Raw genomic sequence first — 25,638 nt, 5'->3', positions numbered from 1 at the left:
CATTTAGGTGTTCTTTAGGTGTAATACCACCAAATCATGGTACGTCACATCCGGTTGCATACGAAAGTAGGCCTAAAAAAATATTCCCTTGAATTTGACAGTTGTAGAAAATTAACCCTGCATTTCAATGCACTTAAATTTTTCTGAGTCGTAAATATGTATGTTGGGTGTCTGAAAGCATCATTCTTTTTTTATTTGATGGTCTTATAAAATATTTTGGAACGTTAAGGTTACATAGTTACCAAAGTAGGTAACCAGTAAATAACAGTGTAAAAATTGGGTTGTCTACCCTCGGCGGTGGTTACTTTCTTATATGCAATGAAATGTAGTGTGAAATTTTCACTGTATCACTGGAAAGGATTGAACTTTACACATGCAAAGTATTTCTTTGGTTGAAATAAAGGTAAATACTGTACGATTTTTTTAAAAGTGCCAATTTAACAAAGACTAATAGGGAAAAATCAATGGTGGTATTACACCTATTTAGGGAAACTAAATGTGCACTCGTGACCCTATTGTACTTTCATTTTTAAAAGTTATTAATAAACCAGTTCATACATTGTAAACATGGACTATTCGGAATGGATTTAGACACAGAAAGTACGTTTGAGGTAAAATTGCATTGAAATGGGGGTTTACGGGTGTTTTCTTAGTTAAATGGGTGGACAGACGAAGCTATATTTAGATTACTGTGTTAAATTTTAAATTACCCTTACAGTTTTTGTTTTGTTTATACAACATGTGAATTTTTTATTTCAGTGTTAACCATGTTCTGAAGAGCATTCTGTTGAAAAATCTTATATGTGAATTGGTCTGCAGATGACACTTCAGCATTAAAGTATGTATCAACTATCATCATGTTTTTTTTTTGTTTTGGCCGCAAAAGTTTACAATTTGCCATTGTGCCGTCTACATTTTGCACAGACAATAACTCATCTAAACACTTATTTGTCCTGGATTTATACACATCAGAATCCAGTCTCACATACTTAAACTTTATAATTCTTACCAATCATTTTTTGTACCAGCATTCCAAGGGACATAACCCTTTTTAAAAACATTTTGAGGTATTTTTTTATTACTCTTTCTCCCCATTTTCTAATGTAAAATACAAGAAAGTGGACTTTTTGTGTAAATCTATTAGAAATATACTGTTATGAGTAAATAAAAAGAATTTGATACCAGTAGCAATAAATGATTGACTGAAAGGGAACCGTTATTTCTCACACTAGGGGAACAGACCAAAAACTCAAGTTACACATAAGGGCTTATAGAAACTTCCGTGTAGACTGTTAACATTTATAGAGACAGTTCTTTCAGCTAAAACACTTTAATTATTGATTTAACATTACATTTATTTCATTTTAGTGGGAAAATAATCACATTTGTTTTATTTTTTAGACAAAAGATATCAAGTTTTGATGAAAAAGGAAGGAAGGAGGAAAAATGGACCAAAACAGACCAAAACAGACCTTCAAATGAACTCTAAAAGGTGCAATAAAATTGTTTATCATCTTAAAGTTGTCTTTTGTATTTTATTTAATTGTTTGAATGCATATATCATGAGTTTATGATCAGATATTAGTCAACACTGCATTTTATAATGATACACTGAAATTAGGATTTTTCGAAGAAATTGGACTGAAATTGCCGTAGGATATGGCCTTACATTATAGTGATTTTCTCTGAAACTATAGTTCTGACTGAGACAAAACTTGACAGTTATGCTTGAAATAACTTGCAATTGGAGGGGAAAAAATTGCATTAAGTTTATTTGACATTTAGGTGTTCTTTAGGTGTAATACCACCAAATCATGGTACGTCACATCCGGTTGCATACGAAAGTAGGCCTAAAAAAATATTCCCTTGAATTTGACAGTTGTAGAAAATTAACCCTGCATTTCAATGCACTTAAATTTTTCTGAGTCGTAAATATGTATGTTGGGTGTCTGAAAGCATCATTCTTTTTTTATTTGATGGTCTTATAAAATATTTTGGAACGTTAAGGTTACATAGTTACCAAAGTAGGTAACCAGTAAATAACAGTGTAAAAATTGGGTTGTCTACCCTCGGCGGTGGTTACTTTCTTATATGCAATGAAATGTAGTGTGAAATTTTCACTGTATCACTGGAAAGGATTGAACTTTACACATGCAAAGTATTTCTTTGGTTGAAATAAAGGTAAATACTGTACGATTTTTTTAAAAGTGCCAATTTAACAAAGACTAATAGGGAAAAATCAATGGTGGTATTACACCTATTTAGGGAAACTAAATGTGCACTCGTGACCCTATTGTACTTTCATTTTTAAAAGTTATTAATAAACCAGTTCATACATTGTAAACATGGACTATTCGGAATGGATTTAGACACAGAAAGTACGTTTGAGGTAAAATTGCATTGAAATGGGGGTTTACGGGTGTTTTCTTAGTTAAATGGGTGGACAGACGAAGCTATATTTAGATTACTGTGTTAAATTTTAAATTACCCTTACAGTTTTTGTTTTGTTTATACAACATGTGAATTTTTTATTTCAGTGTTAACCATGTTCTGAAGAGCATTCTGTTGAAAAATCTTATATGTGAATTGGTCTGCAGATGACACTTCAGCATTAAAGTATGTATCAACTATCATCATGTTTTTTTTTTGTTTTGGCCGCAAAAGTTTACAATTTGCCATTGTGCCGTCTACATTTTGCACAGACAATAACTCATCTAAACACTTATTTGTCCTGGATTTATACACATCAGAATCCAGTCTCACATACTTAAACTTTATAATTCTTACCAATCATTTTTTGTACCAGCATTCCAAGGGACATAACCCTTTTTAAAAACATTTTGAGGTATTTTTTTATTACTCTTTCTCCCCATTTTCTAATGTAAAATACAAGAAAGTGGACTTTTTGTGTAAATCTATTAGAAATATACTGTTATGAGTAAATAAAAAGAATTTGATACCAGTAGCAATAAATGATTGACTGAAAGGGAACCGTTATTTCTCACACTAGGGGAACAGACCAAAAACTCAAGTTACACATAAGGGCTTATAGAAACTTCCGTGTAGACTGTTAACATTTATAGAGACAGTTCTTTCAGCTAAAACACTTTAATTATTGATTTAACATTACATTTATTTCATTTTAGTGGGAAAATAATCACATTTGTTTTATTTTTTAGACAAAAGATATCAAGTTTTGATGAAAAAGGAAGGAAGGAGGAAAAATGGACCAAAACAGACCAAAACAGACCTTCAAATGAACTCTAAAAGGTGCAATAAAATTGTTTATCATCTTAAAGTTGTCTTTTGTATTTTATTTAATTGTTTGAATGCATATATCATGAGTTTATGATCAGATATTAGTCAACACTGCATTTTATAATGATACACTGAAATTAGGATTTTTCGAAGAAATTGGACTGAAATTGCCGTAGGATATGGCCTTACATTATAGTGATTTTCTCTGAAACTATAGTTCTGACTGAGACAAAACTTGACAGTTATGCTTGAAATAACTTGCAATTGGAGGGGAAAAAATTGCATTAAGTTTATTTGACATTTAGGTGTTCTTTAGGGAAACTAAATGTGCACTCGTGACCCTATTGTACTTTCATTTTTAAAAGTTATTAATAAACCAGTTCATACATTGTAAACATGGACTATTCGGAATGGATTTAGACACAGAAAGTACGTTTGAGGTAAAATTGCATTGAAATGGGGGTTTACGGGTGTTTTCTTAGTTAAATGGGTGGACAGACGAAGCTATATTTAGATTACTGTGTTAAATTTTAAATTACCCTTACAGTTTTTGTTTTGTTTATACAACATGTGAATTTTTTATTTCAGTGTTAACCATGTTCTGAAGAGCATTCTGTTGAAAAATCTTATATGTGAATTGGTCTGCAGATGACACTTCAGCATTAAAGTATGTATCAACTATCATCATGTTTTTTTTTTGTTTTGGCCGCAAAAGTTTACAATTTGCCATTGTGCCGTCTACATTTTGCACAGACAATAACTCATCTAAACACTTATTTGTCCTGGATTTATACACATCAGAATCCAGTCTCACATACTTAAACTTTATAATTCTTACCAATCATTTTTTGTACCAGCATTCCAAGGGACATAACCCTTTTTAAAAACATTTTGAGGTATTTTTTTATTACTCTTTCTCCCCATTTTCTAATGTAAAATACAAGAAAGTGGACTTTTTGTGTAAATCTATTAGAAATATACTGTTATGAGTAAATAAAAAGAATTTGATACCAGTAGCAATAAATGATTGACTGAAAGGGAACCGTTATTTCTCACACTAGGGGAACAGACCAAAAACTCAAGTTACACATAAGGGCTTATAGAAACTTCCGTGTAGACTGTTAACATTTATAGAGACAGTTCTTTCAGCTAAAACACTTTAATTATTGATTTAACATTACATTTATTTCATTTTAGTGGGAAAATAATCACATTTGTTTTATTTTTTAGACAAAAGATATCAAGTTTTGATGAAAAAGGAAGGAAGGAGGAAAAATGGACCAAAACAGACCAAAACAGACCTTCAAATGAACTCTAAAAGGTGCAATAAAATTGTTTATCATCTTAAAGTTGTCTTTTGTATTTTATTTAATTGTTTGAATGCATATATCATGAGTTTATGATCAGATATTAGTCAACACTGCATTTTATAATGATACACTGAAATTAGGATTTTTCGAAGAAATTGGACTGAAATTGCCGTAGGATATGGCCTTACATTATAGTGATTTTCTCTGAAACTATAGTTCTGACTGAGACAAAACTTGACAGTTATGCTTGAAATAACTTGCAATTGGAGGGGAAAAAATTGCATTAAGTTTATTTGACATTTAGGTGTTCTTTAGGTGTAATACCACCAAATCATGGTACGTCACATCCGGTTGCATACGAAAGTAGGCCTAAAAAAATATTCCCTTGAATTTGACAGTTGTAGAAAATTAACCCTGCATTTCAATGCACTTAAATTTTTCTGAGTCGTAAATATGTATGTTGGGTGTCTGAAAGCATCATTCTTTTTTTATTTGATGGTCTTATAAAATATTTTGGAACGTTAAGGTTACATAGTTACCAAAGTAGGTAACCAGTAAATAACAGTGTAAAAATTGGGTTGTCTACCCTCGGCGGTGGTTACTTTCTTATATGCAATGAAATGTAGTGTGAAATTTTCACTGTATCACTGGAAAGGATTGAACTTTACACATGCAAAGTATTTCTTTGGTTGAAATAAAGGTAAATACTGTACGATTTTTTTAAAAGTGCCAATTTAACAAAGACTAATAGGGAAAAATCAATGGTGGTATTACACCTATTTAGGGAAACTAAATGTGCACTCGTGACCCTATTGTACTTTCATTTTTAAAAGTTATTAATAAACCAGTTCATACATTGTAAACATGGACTATTCGGAATGGATTTAGACACAGAAAGTACGTTTGAGGTAAAATTGCATTGAAATGGGGGTTTACGGGTGTTTTCTTAGTTAAATGGGTGGACAGACGAAGCTATATTTAGATTACTGTGTTAAATTTTAAATTACCCTTACAGTTTTTGTTTTGTTTATACGACATGTGAATTTTTTATTTCAGTGTTAACCATGTTCTGAAGAGCATTCTGTTGAAAAATCTTATATGTGAATTGGTCTGCAGATGACACTTCAGCATTAAAGTATGTATCAACTATCATCATGTTTTTTTTTTGTTTTGGCCGCAAAAGTTTACAATTTGCCATTGTGCCGTCTACATTTTGCACAGACAATAACTCATCTAAACACTTATTTGTCCTGGATTTATACACATCAGAATCCAGTCTCACATACTTAAACTTTATAATTCTTACCAATCATTTTTTGTACCAGCATTCCAAGGGACATAACCCTTTTTAAAAACATTTTGAGGTATTTTTTTATTACTCTTTCTCCCCATTTTCTAATGTAAAATACAAGAAAGTGGACTTTTTGTGTAAATCTATTAGAAATATACTGTTATGAGTAAATAAAAAGAATTTGATACCAGTAGCAATAAATGATTGACTGAAAGGGAACCGTTATTTCTCACACTAGGGGAACAGACCAAAAACTCAAGTTACACATAAGGGCTTATAGAAACTTCCGTGTAGACTGTTAACATTTATAGAGACAGTTCTTTCAGCTAAAACACTTTAATTATTGATTTAACATTACATTTATTTCATTTTAGTGGGAAAATAATCACATTTGTTTTATTTTTTATACAAAAGATATCAAGTTTTGATGAAAAAGGAAGGAAGGAGGAAAAATGGACCAAAACAGACCAAAACAGACCTTCAAATGAACTCTAAAAGGTGCAATAAAATTGTTTATCATCTTAAAGTTGTCTTTTGTATTTTATTTAATTGTTTGAATGCATATATCATGAGTTTATGATCAGATATTAGTCAACACTGCATTTTATAATGATACACTGAAATTAGGATTTTTCGAAGAAATTGGACTGAAATTGCCGTAGGATATGGCCTTACATTATAGTGATTTTCTCTGAAACTATAGTTCTGACTGAGACAAAACTTGACAGTTATGCTTGAAATAACTTGCAATTGGAGGGGAAAAAATTGCATTAAGTTTATTTGACATTTAGGTGTTCTTTAGGTGTAATACCACCAAATCATGGTACGTCACATCCGGTTGCATACGAAAGTAGGCCTAAAAAAATATTCCCTTGAATTTGACAGTTGTAGAAAATTAACCCTGCATTTCAATGCACTTAAATTTTTCTGAGTCGTAAATATGTATGTTGGGTGTCTGAAAGCATCATTCTTTTTTTATTTGATGGTCTTATAAAATATTTTGGAACGTTAAGGTTACATAGTTACCAAAGTAGGTAACCAGTAAATAACAGTGTAAAAATTGGGTTGTCTACCCTCGGCGGTGGTTACTTTCTTATATGCAATGAAATGTAGTGTGAAATTTTCACTGTATCACTGGAAAGGATTGAACTTTACACATGCAAAGTATTTCTTTGGTTGAAATAAAGGTAAATACTGTACGATTTTTTTAAAAGTGCCAATTTAACAAAGACTAATAGGGAAAAATCAATGGTGGTATTACACCTATTTAGGGAAACTAAATGTGCACTCGTGACCCTATTGTACTTTCATTTTTAAAAGTTATTAATAAACCAGTTCATACATTGTAAACATGGACTATTCGGAATGGATTTAGACACAGAAAGTACGTTTGAGGTAAAATTGCATTGAAATGGGGGTTTACGGGTGTTTTCTTAGTTAAATGGGTGGACAGACGAAGCTATATTTAGATTACTGTGTTAAATTTTAAATTACCCTTACAGTTTTTGTTTTGTTTATACAACATGTGAATTTTTTATTTCAGTGTTAACCATGTTCTGAAGAGCATTCTGTTGAAAAATCTTATATGTGAATTGGTCTGCAGATGACACTTCAGCATTAAAGTATGTATCAACTATCATCATGTTTTTTTTTTGTTTTGGCCGCAAAAGTTTACAATTTGCCATTGTGCCGTCTACATTTTGCACAGACAATAACTCATCTAAACACTTATTTGTCCTGGATTTATACACATCAGAATCCAGTCTCACATACTTAAACTTTATAATTCTTACCAATCATTTTTTGTACCAGCATTCCAAGGGACATAACCCTTTTTAAAAACATTTTGAGGTATTTTTTTATTACTCTTTCTCCCCATTTTCTAATGTAAAATACAAGAAAGTGGACTTTTTGTGTAAATCTATTAGAAATATACTGTTATGAGTAAATAAAAAGAATTTGATACCAGTAGCAATAAATGATTGACTGAAAGGGAACCGTTATTTCTCACACTAGGGGAACAGACCAAAAACTCAAGTTACACATAAGGGCTTATAGAAACTTCCGTGTAGACTGTTAACATTTATAGAGACAGTTCTTTCAGCTAAAACACTTTAATTATTGATTTAACATTACATTTATTTCATTTTAGTGGGAAAATAATCACATTTGTTTTATTTTTTAGACAAAAGATATCAAGTTTTGATGAAAAAGGAAGGAAGGAGGAAAAATGGACCAAAACAGACCAAAACAGACCTTCAAATGAACTCTAAAAGGTGCAATAAAATTGTTTATCATCTTAAAGTTGTCTTTTGTATTCTATTTAATTGTTTGAATGCATATATCATGAGTTTATGATCAGATATTAGTCAACACTGCATTTTATAATGATACACTGAAATTAGGATTTTTCGAAGAAATTGGACTGAAATTGCCGTAGGATATGGCCTTACATTATAGTGATTTTCTCTGAAACTATAGTTCTGACTGAGACAAAACTTGACAGTTATGCTTGAAATAACTTGCAATTGGAGGGGAAAAAATTGCATTAAGTTTATTTGACATTTAGGTGTTCTTTAGGGAAACTAAATGTGCACTCGTGACCCTATTGTACTTTCATTTTTAAAAGTTATTAATAAACCAGTTCATACATTGTAAACATGGACTATTCGGAATGGATTTAGACACAGAAAGTACGTTTGAGGTAAAATTGCATTGAAATGGGGGTTTACGGGTGTTTTCTTAGTTAAATGGGTGGACAGACGAAGCTATATTTAGATTACTGTGTTAAATTTTAAATTACCCTTACAGTTTTTGTTTTGTTTATACAACATGTGAATTTTTTATTTCAGTGTTAACCATGTTCTGAAGAGCATTCTGTTGAAAAATCTTATATGTGAATTGGTCTGCAGATGACACTTCAGCATTAAAGTATGTATCAACTATCATCATGTTTTTTTTTTTGTTTTGGCCGCAAAAGTTTACAATTTGCCATTGTGCCGTCTACATTTTGCACAGACAATAACTCATCTAAACACTTATTTGTCCTGGATTTATACACATCAGAATCCAGTCTCACATACTTAAACTTTATAATTCTTACCAATCATTTTTTGTACCAGCATTCCAAGGGACATAACCCTTTTTAAAAACATTTTGAGGTATTTTTTTATTACTCTTTCTCCCCATTTTCTAATGTAAAATACAAGAAAGTGGACTTTTTGTGTAAATCTATTAGAAATATACTGTTATGAGTAAATAAAAAGAATTTGATACCAGTAGCAATAAATGATTGACTGAAAGGGAACCGTTATTTCTCACACTAGGGGAACAGACCAAAAACTCAAGTTACACATAAGGGCTTATAGAAACTTCCGTGTAGACTGTTAACATTTATAGAGACAGTTCTTTCAGCTAAAACACTTTAATTATTGATTTAACATTACATTTATTTCATTTTAGTGGGAAAATAATCACATTTGTTTTATTTTTTAGACAAAAGATATCAAGTTTTGATGAAAAAGGAAGGAAGGAGGAAAAATGGACCAAAACAGACCAAAACAGACCTTCAAATGAACTCTAAAAGGTGCAATAAAATTGTTTATCATCTTAAAGTTGTCTTTTGTATTCTATTTAATTGTTTGAATGCATATATCATGAGTTTATGATCAGATATTAGTCAACACTGCATTTTATAATGATACACTGAAATTAGGATTTTTCGAAGAAATTGGACTGAAATTGCCGTAGGATATGGCCTTACATTATAGTGATTTTCTCTGAAACTATAGTTCTGACTGAGACAAAACTTGACAGTTATGCTTGAAATAACTTGCAATTGGAGGGGAAAAAATTGCATTAAGTTTATTTGACATTTAGGTGTTCTTTAGGGAAACTAAATGTGCACTCGTGACCCTATTGTACTTTCATTTTTAAAAGTTATTAATAAACCAGTTCATACATTGTAAACATGGACTATTCGGAATGGATTTAGACACAGAAAGTACGTTTGAGGTAAAATTGCATTGAAATGGGGGTTTACGGGTGTTTTCTTAGTTAAATGGGTGGACAGACGAAGCTATATTTAGATTACTGTGTTAAATTTTAAATTACCCTTACAGTTTTTGTTTTGTTTATACAACATGTGAATTTTTTATTTCAGTGTTAACCATGTTCTGAAGAGCATTCTGTTGAAAAATCTTATATGTGAATTGGTCTGCAGATGACACTTCAGCATTAAAGTATGTATCAACTATCATCATGTTTTTTTTTTTGTTTTGGCCGCAAAAGTTTACAATTTGCCATTGTGCCGTCTACATTTTGCACAGACAATAACTCATCTAAACACTTATTTGTCCTGGATTTATACACATCAGAATCCAGTCTCACATACTTAAACTTTATAATTCTTACCAATCATTTTTTGTACCAGCATTCCAAGGGACATAACCCTTTTTAAAAACATTTTGAGGTATTTTTTTATTACTCTTTCTCCCCATTTTCTAATGTAAAATACAAGAAAGTGGACTTTTTGTGTAAATCTATTAGAAATATACTGTTATGAGTAAATAAAAAGAATTTGATACCAGTAGCAATAAATGATTGACTGAAAGGGAACCGTTATTTCTCACACTAGGGGAACAGACCAAAAACTCAAGTTACACATAAGGGCTTATAGAAACTTCCGTGTAGACTGTTAACATTTATAGAGACAGTTCTTTCAGCTAAAACACTTTAATTATTGATTTAACATTACATTTATTTCATTTTAGTGGGAAAATAATCACATTTGTTTTATTTTTTAGACAAAAGATATCAAGTTTTGATGAAAAAGGAAGGAAGGAGGAAAAATGGACCAAAACAGACCAAAACAGACCTTCAAATGAACTCTAAAAGGTGCAATAAAATTGTTTATCATCTTAAAGTTGTCTTTTGTATTCTATTTAATTGTTTGAATGCATATATCATGAGTTTATGATCAGATATTAGTCAACACTGCATTTTATAATGATACACTGAAATTAGGATTTTTCGAAGAAATTGGACTGAAATTGCCGTAGGATATGGCCTTACATTATAGTGATTTTCTCTGAAACTATAGTTCTGACTGAGACAAAACTTGACAGTTATGCTTGAAATAACTTGCAATTGGAGGGGAAAAAATTGCATTAAGTTTATTTGACATTTAGGTGTTCTTTAGGGAAACTAAATGTGCACTCGTGACCCTATTGTACTTTCATTTTTAAAAGTTATTAATAAACCAGTTCATACATTGTAAACATGGACTATTCGGAATGGATTTAGACACAGAAAGTACGTTTGAGGTAAAATTGCATTGAAATGGGGGTTTACGGGTGTTTTCTTAGTTAAATGGGTGGACAGACGAAGCTATATTTAGATTACTGTGTTAAATTTTAAATTACCCTTACAGTTTTTGTTTTGTTTATACAACATGTGAATTTTTTATTTCAGTGTTAACCATGTTCTGAAGAGCATTCTGTTGAAAAATCTTATATGTGAATTGGTCTGCAGATGACACTTCAGCATTAAAGTATGTATCAACTATCATCATGTTTTTTTTTTTTGTTTTGGCCGCAAAAGTTTACAATTTGCCATTGTGCCGTCTACATTTTGCACAGACAATAACTCATCTAAACACTTATTTGTCCTGGATTTATACACATCAGAATCCAGTCTCACATACTTAAACTTTATAATTCTTACCAATCATTTTTTGTACCAGCATTCCAAGGGACATAACCCTTTTTAAAAACATTTTGAGGTATTTTTTTATTACTCTTTCTCCCCATTTTCTAATGTAAAATACAAGAAAGTGGACTTTTTGTGTAAATCTATTAGAAATATACTGTTATGAGTAAATAAAAAGAATTTGATACCAGTAGCAATAAATGATTGACTGAAAGGGAACCGTTATTTCTCACACTAGGGGAACAGACCAAAAACTCAAGTTACACATAAGGGCTTATAGAAACTTCCGTGTAGACTGTTAACATTTATAGAGACAGTTCTTTCAGCTAAAACACTTTAATTATTGATTTAACATTACATTTATTTCATTTTAGTGGGAAAATAATCACATTTGTTTTATTTTTTAGACAAAAGATATCAAGTTTTGATGAAAAAGGAAGGAAGGAGGAAAAATGGACCAAAACAGACCAAAACAGACCTTCAAATGAACTCTAAAAGGTGCAATAAAATTGTTTATCATCTTAAAGTTGTCTTTTGTATTCTATTTAATTGTTTGAATGCATATATCATGAGTTTATGATCAGATATTAGTCAACACTGCATTTTATAATGATACACTGAAATTAGGATTTTTCGAAGAAATTGGACTGAAATTGCCGTAGGATATGGCCTTACATTATAGTGATTTTCTCTGAAACTATAGTTCTGACTGAGACAAAACTTGACAGTTATGCTTGAAATAACTTGCAATTGGAGGGGAAAAAATTGCATTAAGTTTATTTGACATTTAGGTGTTCTTTAGGTGTAATACCACCAAATCATGGTACGTCACATCCGGTTGCATACGAAAGTAGGCCTAAAAAAATATTCCCTTGAATTTGACAGTTGTAGAAAATTAACCCTGCATTTCAATGCACTTAAATTTTTCTGAGTCGTAAATATGTATGTTGGGTGTCTGAAAGCATCATTCTTTTTTTATTTGATGGTCTTATAAAATATTTTGGAACGTTAAGGTTACATAGTTACCAAAGTAGGTAACCAGTAAATAACAGTGTAAAAATTGGGTTGTCTACCCTCGGCGGTGGTTACTTTCTTATATGCAATGAAATGTAGTGTGAAATTTTCACTGTATCACTGGAAAGGATTGAACTTTACACATGCAAAGTATTTCTTTGGTTGAAATAAAGGTAAATACTGTACGATTTTTTTAAAAGTGCCAATTTAACAAAGACTAATAGGGAAAAATCAATGGTGGTATTACACCTATTTAGGGAAACTAAATGTGCACTCGTGACCCTATTGTACTTTCATTTTTAAAAGTTATTAATAAACCAGTTCATACATTGTAAACATGGACTATTCGGAATGGATTTAGACACAGAAAGTACGTTTGAGGTAAAATTGCATTGAAATGGGGGTTTACGGGTGTTTTCTTAGTTAAATGGGTGGACAGACGAAGCTATATTTAGATTACTGTGTTAAATTTTAAATTACCCTTACAGTTTTTGTTTTGTTTATACAACATGTGAATTTTTTATTTCAGTGTTAACCATGTTCTGAAGAGCATTCTGTTGAAAAATCTTATATGTGAATTGGTCTGCAGATGACACTTCAGCATTAAAGTATGTATCAACTATCATCATGTTTTTTTTTGTTTTGGCCGCAAAAGTTTACAATTTGCCATTGTGCCGTCTACATTTTGCACAGACAATAACTCATCTAAACACTTATTTGTCCTGGATTTATACACATCAGAATCCAGTCTCACATACTTAAACTTTATAATTCTTACCAATCATTTTTTGTACCAGCATTCCAAGGGACATAACCCTTTTTAAAAACATTTTGAGGTATTTTTTTATTACTCTTTCTCCCCATTTTCTAATGTAAAATACAAGAAAGTGGACTTTTTGTGTAAATCTATTAGAAATATACTGTTATGAGTAAATAAAAAGACTTTGATACCAGTAGCAATAAATGATTGACTGAAAGGGAACCGTTATTTCTCACACTAGGGGAACAGACCAAAAACTCAAGTTACACATAAGGGCTTATAGAAACTTCCGTGTAGACTGTTAACATTTATAGAGACAGTTCTTTCAGCTAAAACACTTTAATTATTGATTTAACATTACATTTATTTCATTTTAGTGGGAAAATAATCACATTTGTTTTATTTTTTAGACAAAAGATATCAAGTTTTGATGAAAAAGGAAGGAAGGAGGAAAAATGGACCAAAACAGACCAAAACAGACCTTCAAATGAACTCTAAAAGGTGCAATAAAATTGTTTATCATCTTAAAGTTGTCTTTTGTATTTTATTTAATTGTTTGAATGCATATATCATGAGTTTATGATCAGATATTAGTCAACACTGCATTTTATAATGATACACTGAAATTAGGATTTTTCGAAGAAATTGGACTGAAATTGCCGTAGGATATGGCCTTACATTATAGTGATTTTCTCTGAAACTATAGTTCTGACTGAGACAAAACTTGACAGTTATGCTTGAAATAACTTGCAATTGGAGGGGAAAAAATTGCATTAAGTTTATTTGACATTTAGGTGTTCTTTAGGTGTAATACCACCAAATCATGGTACGTCACATCCGGTTGCATACGAAAGTAGGCCTAAAAAAATATTCCCTTGAATTTGACAGTTGTAGAAAATTAACCCTGCATTTCAATGCACTTAAATTTTTCTGAGTCGTAAATATGTATGTTGGGTGTCTGAAAGCATCATTCTTTTTTTATTTGATGGTCTTATAAAATATTTTGGAACGTTAAGGTTACATAGTTACCAAAGTAGGTAACCAGTAAATAACAGTGTAAAAATTGGGTTGTCTACCCTCGGCGGTGGTTACTTTCTTATATGCAATGAAATGTAGTGTGAAATTTTCACTGTATCACTGGAAAGGATTGAACTTTACACATGCAAAGTATTTCTTTGGTTGAAATAAAGGTAAATACTGTACGATTTTTTTAAAAGTGCCAATTTAACAAAGACTAATAGGGAAAAATCAATGGTGGTATTACACCTATTTAGGGAAACTAAATGTGCACTCGTGACCCTATTGTACTTTCATTTTTAAAAGTTATTAATAAACCAGTTCATACATTGTAAACATGGACTATTCGGAATGGATTTAGACACAGAAAGTACGTTTGAGGTAAAATTGCATTGAAATGGGGGTTTACGGGTGTTTTCTTAGTTAAATGGGTGGACAGACGAAGCTATATTTAGATTACTGTGTTAAATTTTAAATTACCCTTACAGTTTTTGTTTTGTTTATACAACATGTGAATTTTTTATTTCAGTGTTAACCATGTTCTGAAGAGCATTCTGTTGAAAAATCTTATATGTGAATTGGTCTGCAGATGACACTTCAGCATTAAAGTATGTATCAACTATCATCATGTTTTTTTTTGTTTTGGCCGCAAAAGTTTACAATTTGCCATTGTGCCGTCTACATTTTGCACAGACAATAACTCATCTAAACACTTATTTGTCCTGGATTTATACACATCAGAATCCAGTCTCACATACTTAAACTTTATAATTCTTACCAATCATTTTTTGTACCAGCATTCCAAGGGACATAACCCTTTTTAAAAACATTTTGAGGTATTTTTTTATTACTCTTTCTCCCCATTTTCTAATGTAAAATACAAGAAAGTGGACTTTTTGTGTAAATCTATTAGAAATATACTGTTATGAGTAAATAAAAAGACTTTGATACCAGTAGCAATAAATGATTGACTGAAAGGGAACCGTTATTTCTCACACTAGGGGAACAGACCAAAAACTCAAGTTACACATAAGGGCTTATAGAAACTTCCGTGTAGACTGTTAACATTTATAGAGACAGTTCTTTCAGCTAAAACACTTTAATTATTGATTTAACATTACATTTATTTCATTTTAGTGGGAAAATAATCACATTTGTTTTATTTTTTAGACAAAAGATATCAAGTTTTGATGAAAAAGGAAGGAAGGAGGAAAAATGGACCAAAACAGACCAAAACAGACCTTCAAATGAACTCTAAAAGGTGCAATAAAATTGTTTATCATCTTAAAGTTGTCTTTTGTATTTTATTTAATTGTTTGAATGCATATATCATGAGTTTATGATCAGATATTAGTCAACACTGCATTTTATAATGATACACTGAAATTAGGATTTTTCGAAGAAATTGGACTGAAATTGCCGTAGGATATGGCCTTACATTATAGTGATTTTCTCTGAAACTATAGTTCTGACTGAGACAAAACTTGACAGTTATGCTTGAAATAACTTGCAATTGGAGGGGAAAAAATTGCATTAAGTTTATTTGACATTTAGGTGTTCTTTAGGGAAACTAAATGTGCACTCGTGACCCTATTGTACTTTCATTTTTAAAAGTTATTAATAAACCAGTTCATACATTGTAAACATGGACTATTCGGAATGGATTTAGACACAGAAAGTACGTTTGAGGTAAAATTGCATTGAAATGGGGGTTTACGGGTGTTTTCTTAGTTAAATGGGTGGACAGACGAAGCTATATTTAGATTACTGTGTTAAATTTTAAATTACCCTTACAGTTTTTGTTTTGTTTATACAACATGTGAATTTTTTATTTCAGTGTTAACCATGTTCTGAAGAGCATTCTGTTGAAAAATCTTATATGTGAATTGGTCTGCAGATGACACTTCAGCATTAAAGTATGTATCAACTATCATCATGTTTTTTTTTTGTTTTGGCCGCAAAAGTTTACAATTTGCCATTGTGCCGTCTACATTTTGCACAGACAATAACTCATCTAAACACTTATTTGTCCTGGATTTATACACATCAGAATCCAGTCTCACATACTTAAACTTTATAATTCTTACCAATCATTTTTTGTACCAGCATTCCAAGGGACATAACCCTTTTTAAAAACATTTTGAGGTATTTTTTTATTACTCTTTCTCCCCATTTTCTAATGTAAAATACAAGAAAGTGGACTTTTTGTGTAAATCTATTAGAAATATACTGTTATGAGTAAATAAAAAGAATTTGATACCAGTAGCAATAAATGATTGACTGAAAGGGAACCGTTATTTCTCACACTAGGGGAACAGACCAAAAACTCAAGTTACACATAAGGGCTTATAGAAACTTCCGTGTAGACTGTTAACATTTATAGAGACAGTTCTTTCAGCTAAAACACTTTAATTATTGATTTAACATTACATTTATTTCATTTTAGTGGGAAAATAATCACATTTGTTTTATTTTTTAGACAAAAGATATCAAGTTTTGATGAAAAAGGAAGGAAGGAGGAAAAATGGACCAAAACAGACCAAAACAGACCTTCAAATGAACTCTAAAAGGTGCAATAAAATTGTTTATCATCTTAAAGTTGTCTTTTGTATTCTATTTAATTGTTTGAATGCATATATCATGAGTTTATGATCAGATATTAGTCAACACTGCATTTTATAATGATACACTGAAATTAGGATTTTTCGAAGAAATTGGACTGAAATTGCCGTAGGATATGGCCTTACATTATAGTGATTTTCTCTGAAACTATAGTTCTGACTGAGACAAAACTTGACAGTTATGCTTGAAATAACTTGCAATTGGAGGGGAAAAAATTGCATTAAGTTTATTTGACATTTAGGTGTTCTTTAGGGAAACTAAATGTGCACTCGTGACCCTATTGTACTTTCATTTTTAAAAGTTATTAATAAACCAGTTCATACATTGTAAACATGGACTATTCGGAATGGATTTAGACACAGAAAGTACGTTTGAGGTAAAATTGCATTGAAATGGGGGTTTACGGGTGTTTTCTTAGTTAAATGGGTGGACAGACGAAGCTATATTTAGATTACTGTGTTAAATTTTAAATTACCCTTACAGTTTTTGTTTTGTTTATACAACATGTGAATTTTTTATTTCAGTGTTAACCATGTTCTGAAGAGCATTCTGTTGAAAAATCTTATATGTGAATTGGTCTGCAGATGACACTTCAGCATTAAAGTATGTATCAACTATCATCATGTTTTTTTTTTTTTTTTTGGCCGCAAAAGTTTACAATTTGCCATTGTGCCGTCTACATTTTGCACAGACAATAACTCATCTAAACACTTATTTGTCCTGGATTTATACACATCAGAATCCAGTCTCACATACTTAAACTTTATAATTCTTACCAATCATTTTTTGTACCAGCATTCCAAGGGACATAACCCTTTTTAAAAACATTTTGAGGTATTTTTTTATTACTCTTTCTCCCCATTTTCTAATGTAAAATACAAGAAAGTGGACTTTTTGTGTAAATCTATTAGAAATATACTGTTATGAGTAAATAAAAAGAATTTGATACCAGTAGCAATAAATGATTGACTGAAAGGGAACCGTTATTTCTCACACTAGGGGAACAGACCAAAAACTCAAGTTACACATAAGGGCTTATAGAAACTTCCGTGTAGACTGTTAACATTTATAGAGACAGTTCTTTCAGCTAAAACACTTTAATTATTGATTTAACATTACATTTATTTCATTTTAGTGGGAAAATAATCACATTTGTTTTATTTTTTAGACAAAAGATATCAAGTTTTGATGAAAAAGGAAGGAAGGAGGAAAAATGGACCAAAACAGACCAAAACAGACCTTCAAATGAACTCTAAAAGGTGCAATAAAATTGTTTATCATCTTAAAGTTGTCTTTTGTATTCTATTTAATTGTTTGAATGCATATATCATGAGTTTATGATCAGATATTAGTCAACACTGCATTTTATAATGATACACTGAAATTAGGATTTTTCGAAGAAATTGGACTGAAATTGCCGTAGGATATGGCCTTACATTATAGTGATTTTCTCTGAAACTATAGTTCTGACTGAGACAAAACTTGACAGTTATGCTTGAAATAACTTGCAATTGGAGGGGAAAAAATTGCATTAAGTTTATTTGACATTTAGGTGTTCTTTAGGGAAACTAAATGTGCACTCGTGACCCTATTGTACTTTCATTTTTAAAAGTTATTAATAAACCAGTTCATACATTGTAAACATGGACTATTCGGAATGGATTTAGACACAGAAAGTACGTTTGAGGTAAAATTGCATTGAAATGGGGGTTTACGGGTGTTTTCTTAGTTAAATGGGTGGACAGACGAAGCTATATTTAGATTACTGTGTTAAATTTTAAATTACCCTTACAGTTTTTGTTTTGTTTATACAACATGTGAATTTTTTATTTCAGTGTTAACCATGTTCTGAAGAGCATTCTGTTGAAAAATCTTATATGTGAATTGGTCTGCAGATGACACTTCAGCATTAAAGTATGTATCAACTATCATCATGTTTTTTTTTGTTTTGGCCGCAAAAGTTTACAATTTGCCATTGTGCCGTCTACATTTTGCACAGACAATAACTCATCTAAACACTTATTTGTCCTGGATTTATACACATCAGAATCCAGTCTCACATACTTAAACTTTATAATTCTTACCAATCATTTTTTGTACCAGCATTCCAAGGGACATAACCCTTTTTAAAAACATTTTGAGGTATTTTTTTATTACTCTTTCTCCCCATTTTCTAATGTAAAATACAAGAAAGTGGACTTTTTGTGTAAATCTATTAGAAATATACTGTTATGAGTAAATAAAAAGACTTTGATACCAGTAGCAATAAATGATTGACTGAAAGGGAACCGTTATTTCTCACACTAGGGGAACAGACCAAAAACTCAAGTTACACATAAGGGCTTATAGAAACTTCCGTGTAGACTGTTAACATTTATAGAGACAGTTCTTTCAGCTAAAACACTTTAATTATTGATTTAACATTACATTTATTTCATTTTAGTGGGAAAATAATCACATTTGTTTTATTTTTTAGACAAAAGATATCAAGTTTTGATGAAAAAGGAAGGAAGGAGGAAAAATGGACCAAAACAGACCAAAACAGACCTTCAAATGAACTCTAAAAGGTGCAATAAAATTGTTTATCATCTTAAAGTTGTCTTTTGTATTTTATTTAATTGTTTGAATGCATATATCATGAGTTTATGATCAGATATTAGTCAACACTGCATTTTATAATGATACACTGAAATTAGGATTTTTCGAAGAAATTGGACTGAAATTGCCGTAGGATATGGCCTTACATTATAGTGATTTTCTCTGAAACTATAGTTCTGACTGAGACAAAACTTGACAGTTATGCTTGAAATAACTTGCAATTGGAGGGGAAAAAATTGCATTAAGTTTATTTGACATTTAGGTGTTCTTTAGGTGTAATACCACCAAATCATGGTACGTCACATCCGGTTGCATACGAAAGTAGGCCTAAAAAAATATTCCCTTGAATTTGACAGTTGTAGAAAATTAACCCTGCATTTCAATGCACTTAAATTTTTCTGAGTCGTAAATATGTATGTTGGGTGTCTGAAAGCATCATTCTTTTTTTATTTGATGGTCTTATAAAATATTTTGGAACGTTAAGGTTACATAGTTACCAAAGTAGGTAACCAGTAAATAACAGTGTAAAAATTGGGTTGTCTACCCTCGGCGGTGGTTACTTTCTTATATGCAATGAAATGTAGTGTGAAATTTTCACTGTATCACTGGAAAGGATTGAACTTTACACATGCAAAGTATTTCTTTGGTTGAAATAAAGGTAAATACTGTACGATTTTTTTAAAAGTGCCAATTTAACAAAGACTAATAGGGAAAAATCAATGGTGGTATTACACCTGTAATGAAAATGCGGAGTTTGTGAGACCAGGCTCAAGCAGCCAGTCGGTAGCAGCCAGTTTTCAAATATATAAACACAAATATTGCATAGGATTCAAACGTACTGCAAATGTTTTTTATTAATATATAACCACTATATTATCAGTTTTTAATATATAATTTAGCAGTCAAAGACAGTATTCACTGAATTTTAAAATTTCATTTCTGGTTCATTTAAGAATTGAATTCTTTTTTTTGTTACTTCATTGAGGTGTAAAGCGTTGACCGAAATACATTTTGTATGAAACGCGGAAGCGCTTCATTCTGAAAATGTGCATACGGTCAACGCTTTTACAACCCTGCCTATGAAATACCAAAAAGAAGCATTCAATATTTATAATTACATTTTTTAGCTAGGATCATGAAAACACGATTTTTATCAAGTTTTTATTAAATTCACCTTTGCACTTTATTGTGGGACCTCGTGTCATCATGAATGATGAATTTCATTGTGTAATGCAATTGCGTAAGGAATAACATGAGATATGCAGTTAGCCAATCAGAATAACGACGAATTATAATAAAACATACATCTTTTGTAATAATAAATGTGTCAATTTACAATGCATAGCTCATATTCAGTGAATCAATGTTAAAGTCAAAATATGCAATGCTCAATGATCTGACAACAGTATCGTAATTATATCCCTCCTAAATAAGTCTGTGTAAAGGTTTCGTTAGCTTTTGAGGTGAATGTTGACATTTTTGTTCTTTGTCAAAAATATTAGCATAAACAATTGGATGTGAAATATGTAACGTATAAGATGTCAGCGTGTTGAATTATATTTACGAATGATGTCCTTGTACCGATGATAATATTTAGTAAATGTTTTGACTAGTTTATGATATCAAAAACCCTGGTTTAATAATTTTTGAGTAATATACAAATTTATCTCGCTAAAATCTAATACGTTGTTTTATACTCGAGCGAATCTTACAAGTTGAGATATATAAACACCATAAGATGTGAAAATGGAACGTCACTATATAAAAATGGATATTTAACGACAGGGAATGAACAGTAGTATGCTTTAAATGAGTTTGTAAATATAATAACATGAAAATGATGAAATTTTGTCATTCCATATAACATGCATTTAAGGTAGATTGATGGTATACCGGCATCTTTGATTGCACAATCACAGTACAAAATCGGTCTAGTTATATGCCCAAATATGCAAATTTTGGTGACAAATTTGCAATTTCATTGTTAAACTGTTTATTTATATAAAGAAAACTTGTTAATTTATTGTATTATTCAAAATATTTAAACAAATATCATTTATTTTTGTTTTTAGAATCAATTTTTCAAATAATCCAATTTAGGGGAGATAAATCATTTAGTGAAAAATTTATACTGGACTAATAGGAAAGTTTTTTATTTTTACCTGTAGCAAGAAAACAAATTCGGTGACACCATTTTTGTCTTCTTATTTTCTTTAAACATATAATAAAACCTATCTTCTCACAATTTATTTTAAAATTCTATCTCATTGAAAAAAAAAATTATGCAAACAAATGCGTTTTTTTATGAACAAACGTACCAAATTTATGCAATTTTCAACGACTCCTAGCATTAAAAATAGCACAGTGACCCATACTTTTTATCATATTTTTGAAAAAAAGCATAGAAAAATCTTCATTTTGGCTAATTATAAGAAAATTCTGTCTCAATAAGTCTATACTTATCATCTACCTTAATCAACGGTTTTGGTCTTCATTGCTATCTAATACTGCTCACATGACTTTTTTTTTGTGCATCAATCTAAAAAGGCATTTAACATTATTACCGCCAAAGTATCATATAAAACTAGATTACAATTACCTGAAACCTGCTTTGCTTGGACTTTCTTAAATCTCAACATTTCCGTGTGCGTTGTTTCGTTCATCCTGCCAATTTCTGTCAGAATACTTGTGAATTGTTGATCCTGTTGATTTGTCTTATTTTGAAGGTAGTTTATTTGGTCTGTACAATTCTGATTTTGCAGATATAACTGGTGTCCCTGTGCTTCGGTTTCGTTCTTTAAAATCAGGAGTTGATTATCATGATTGCCTGCTCTGCCATGTAGTATACTTATCTCCTTAGAATAAGTGGCATTTTGTTCAGCTAGATAGTTCTCTTGTAGTTCAGTTTTGTGTTGCAATTTAGCAATATTATTTTTTTCTATAAGAGTGATATTGTATAACGCAAGAAAATCCTGGCTCCGGGATTGTTCGTTGCCTTGTAACTGGTTTACCGAATTTTCCATGAGTTTAATTTTTTCTCTCATCTGGTTTAGTTCTAGTATCTGATTTATACTTTTCGATTGTTCGATATTCGTTAATCTTACTTTTACATCCCTTAGATTATTTTTCCCTAATGTAAGCTCGTTCTCAAGATGTTGCACGACTTTTTCTAATGTCGCATATTTTTGTTCAAGAAATTTGTATTTTGCCTCAGTTGTTTCTAATTTTGCAGACACTGTCATCAGATTTTCGAAGGTTTCATTATACTTACGTTCGATTGCATCTGTAGGCGATTGCATTTGAAATAACCTCTGTTCTATTTGTGAAGTAAGGAGATTTAATGTTCTATCCATTTCGTGACGAAGACTTGCTTTATCAGCGTAATATTCTGCAACTGTGATATACTGGTTATTTCCATTGGACGACGAAGGCGCTTTTGTATTTAAAAGAAATCCGAAAGAGGCAAAACTTAATTGCAAAATTATCATTAAACGGAACATTTTACAATGATACATTGATATCAAGTAAGGATATTACGAAAATGATAATTTAAATTGTTTATATAAATTAGTTATCTTTACCTTTGAACTTTTATTCACGTGTACAGTCCTGTTGTTGATCAAAGGTAAATTTATATTGTACAAGTTTTTGAACTGTTTTTATCAATTTAACATTTTCATCGATAACAAGTATGTTAGTATGTCGACTCTTTATCAAATGAAGTAAGTTAGTGAATTAATGTATATGGATACGTCCATTTTATTTGATAAACCATATCGGAAACGAGTAGTTACATATATGAAAACTTTCGAAGCACTATAGACAAAATCAGTTGAAATTGGAAGAATATATCCGAAAGTATATCCATGACCCAGAATGTTCAAGTCCTACTGTCCCTAATTATATTTTGTTAACAACACCATAGATATATACGATATAAGTTGTCTATCTCTTTTTCTAATAATATTTCGATTGCAGTATTAATTATCCGTTCATATTTTGTGTTTATTTTCTTTAAAAAATATAGACAGCATCTGTGGGATAGATGCATGTGGTAAGTTTTTGGCTCATAGGGATTGGTCGTCGATTCTGTCAAACCAACATTTTAAAAATATGAAATAGTTTCGTGTTTTATGTCTACGTCAATAAGTCCCTAGTATGTAGTTTTTTCTATGACAATCATACAACATCCTGCTAATTTTTTATCCCTTATTTGCTATTCCATGTTATGTATAAATCAGCATATTCATAGAATCATCGCCTTGTTAAAATATTTTGTTAGTCAAATATTGTCTTTTTCTTAGAAAACAGAAAAAGGAAGCTTGTTTTTTTTTTTTTTAAATTGGTGAACATTCAATAACCTTCACAGTACTACAATTAACTTCTATTTCTATTAGTACAGCATTTGTGTTAGTAAACTCCCCCCATGTACACGTATATTGTTAAATTCAAAATAACACAAAATAAAGAAATCTGAGGACAAATTATAAGCGGAAAGTCCCAATGCAAACGGCTATACAAAAAGCTCAAACACATCAAACGAATGGATGGTACAGGAATATGAAAATTGATGTTATTTTAAAAACATAATATTTGATATTCGCTAGACGATAATAGATTAAAGCATTTATTGTCTACCCAGTGTGCTGTTCGTATAGCAGGTATGTTCCTGTATTATTATGAATGGCTATTCCTACGAAACACATTAAAGAAACGACAATAGTCCTTTTCTGAAGAAAATCAACATCACTCCGCCTTATCTCGGTAATATGATACTGATAAATGATAAAAATTGAATAACATAAGTCAACACAAAAAAAATTATATTACCTTAAAAAAACGTAAACATTATTATATGTTGGTTTTTTTTAAATTCAGTAGATATTTTAGCTGCACATGTTTTTTCTTCTTCAAAAGTTACGACTAAAGGAACGTTGGTGCTTTCCCTATTGTCGAAGTTTCTCTTTAAGGATGTACACCTCTGAGGATCCAAACATTTCTAGAATTAAACTTTCTTTCTTAACCTGATTTTGGGGTTTAAATGACTGTAATAAGATAGTTGGTGAATAAAATAATCATATGGTGATGAACCTCTTTTTTTGCTACAACCCTTTGAAAGTACCCAATACCCATTTTTCATCAATTTTTATCTATAGTAAATAGTTCAATAAAGATGAAGTGCGCCAATCTGAATAGATTTAACCTACAAACCCTACAGGTAAGTGTTGATATATGAAAGTTTGATCATATTTTGATGCTTTTTTGTGTTAAATGATATGAGATGAACATGTTTCTGGTAAAATCATGTGTTGTATCCCTCACCAATTTTCTCAACATTTTAGCTATAAAGACTTTATTGGAAAGATATTGAAATATAAATTACTCAAAAACTGCTTATTGTAAATACACATTTTTTTCACAGAGTTAAGTTTGATTATAACCTTTTTTCAAATTTGTTGATATTTTATCACATGTTTTGGAAATAATTTGAAACGAGACTTCAACGAGACTGAAAAGTCAGAAGAATACATACTTAAAACAACGATGTCCCATGTTAACATATATATTCCAACTCGTTTGTTGTTACTGTGTCTGTAGTGTTTCTGTAGATTTTAATGAAGTAATCTTTAATGTACCACTGGTTATTTATCAAGTCATGTGTTTTGATTTCATAAATTAGATAAATAGCTTTACTTAATCAGTGCAAAGACACAAAGATTTATTTTAATTTTGCCTATACCTGTAACCAACACGGGATATCACATGCAGTCTTTTATCGTCATTTTGTTATATAGTTCATAAGATTTGCAAATAAATTTTTAATCTATTGTATGTATTCAGTCTATCATAACAATGTCGCAAACTTAACATATATTTGCATTCATTACTTTAAGGTTTTTGTTGCCATTGCAGAAAATAATGTGTTTACCGTTATATTATGCAAGAATAAATATTTGACGTCGTATGCCTGACCAGATTTGTGAAAATCGTCACGAATGTCGTAAAGTTGTTATTGTGTAGTCCCTGAAACTGTTTCATAGTAGCAGTAAACTATGATA

At 30.7% G+C, this 25,638-nt stretch overlaps 1 protein-coding gene and 3 long non-coding RNA genes across 8 annotated transcripts in view; 3 read left to right on the top strand and 1 right to left on the bottom strand.

Annotated features, from left to right (window-relative positions):
* The window catches only part of LOC139501427 (fibrinogen-like protein 1), a 77,469-nt gene extending 54,353 nt beyond the window's left edge, over positions 1-23,116 (bottom strand). For all 4 annotated transcript variants that reach the window (XM_071290506.1, XM_071290505.1, XM_071290507.1 and 1 more), the window contains exon 1: positions 22,179-23,116. In XM_071290506.1, coding sequence (XP_071146607.1) covers positions 22,179-23,094 — 916 coding nt within the window. In that variant the 5' untranslated portion in view covers positions 23,095-23,116. The remainder of the gene's footprint in view (positions 1-22,178) is intronic.
* LOC139502130 (uncharacterized) lies at positions 2,536-4,601 on the top strand. The gene is made up of 4 exons (XR_011658733.1): positions 2,536-2,616; positions 3,180-3,270; positions 3,847-3,925; positions 4,489-4,601. It is a non-coding gene; the product is annotated as an uncharacterized lncRNA (long non-coding RNA).
* LOC139502128 (uncharacterized) lies at positions 7,401-13,057 on the top strand. Of its 2 annotated transcripts, XR_011658731.1 has the most exons (9): positions 7,401-7,481; positions 8,045-8,135; positions 8,712-8,790; positions 9,355-9,445; positions 10,022-10,100; positions 10,665-10,755; positions 11,332-11,410; positions 11,976-12,370; positions 12,840-13,055. It is a non-coding gene; the product is annotated as an uncharacterized lncRNA (long non-coding RNA). The 2 variants fall into 2 exon arrangements; XR_011658730.1 differs by having other exon boundaries at positions 11,976-13,057.
* LOC139502129 (uncharacterized) lies at positions 14,876-19,576 on the top strand. Its single transcript, XR_011658732.1, has 8 exons — positions 14,876-14,967; positions 15,530-15,620; positions 16,197-16,275; positions 16,839-16,929; positions 17,506-17,584; positions 18,150-18,240; positions 18,817-18,895; positions 19,458-19,576. It is a non-coding gene; the product is annotated as an uncharacterized lncRNA (long non-coding RNA).
* Positions 23,117-25,638: the final 2,522 nt, after the last annotated feature.

The sequence above is a fragment of the Mytilus edulis genome, chromosome 13 (genome assembly GCF_963676685.1).
Source record: "Mytilus edulis chromosome 13, xbMytEdul2.2, whole genome shotgun sequence".
NCBI classification, from domain to species: Eukaryota; Metazoa; Mollusca; class Bivalvia; order Mytilida; family Mytilidae; genus Mytilus; species Mytilus edulis.
The sequence above is the reverse complement of the archived record's forward strand: the minus strand, read 5'-3'. Positions and strand labels throughout refer to the sequence as shown.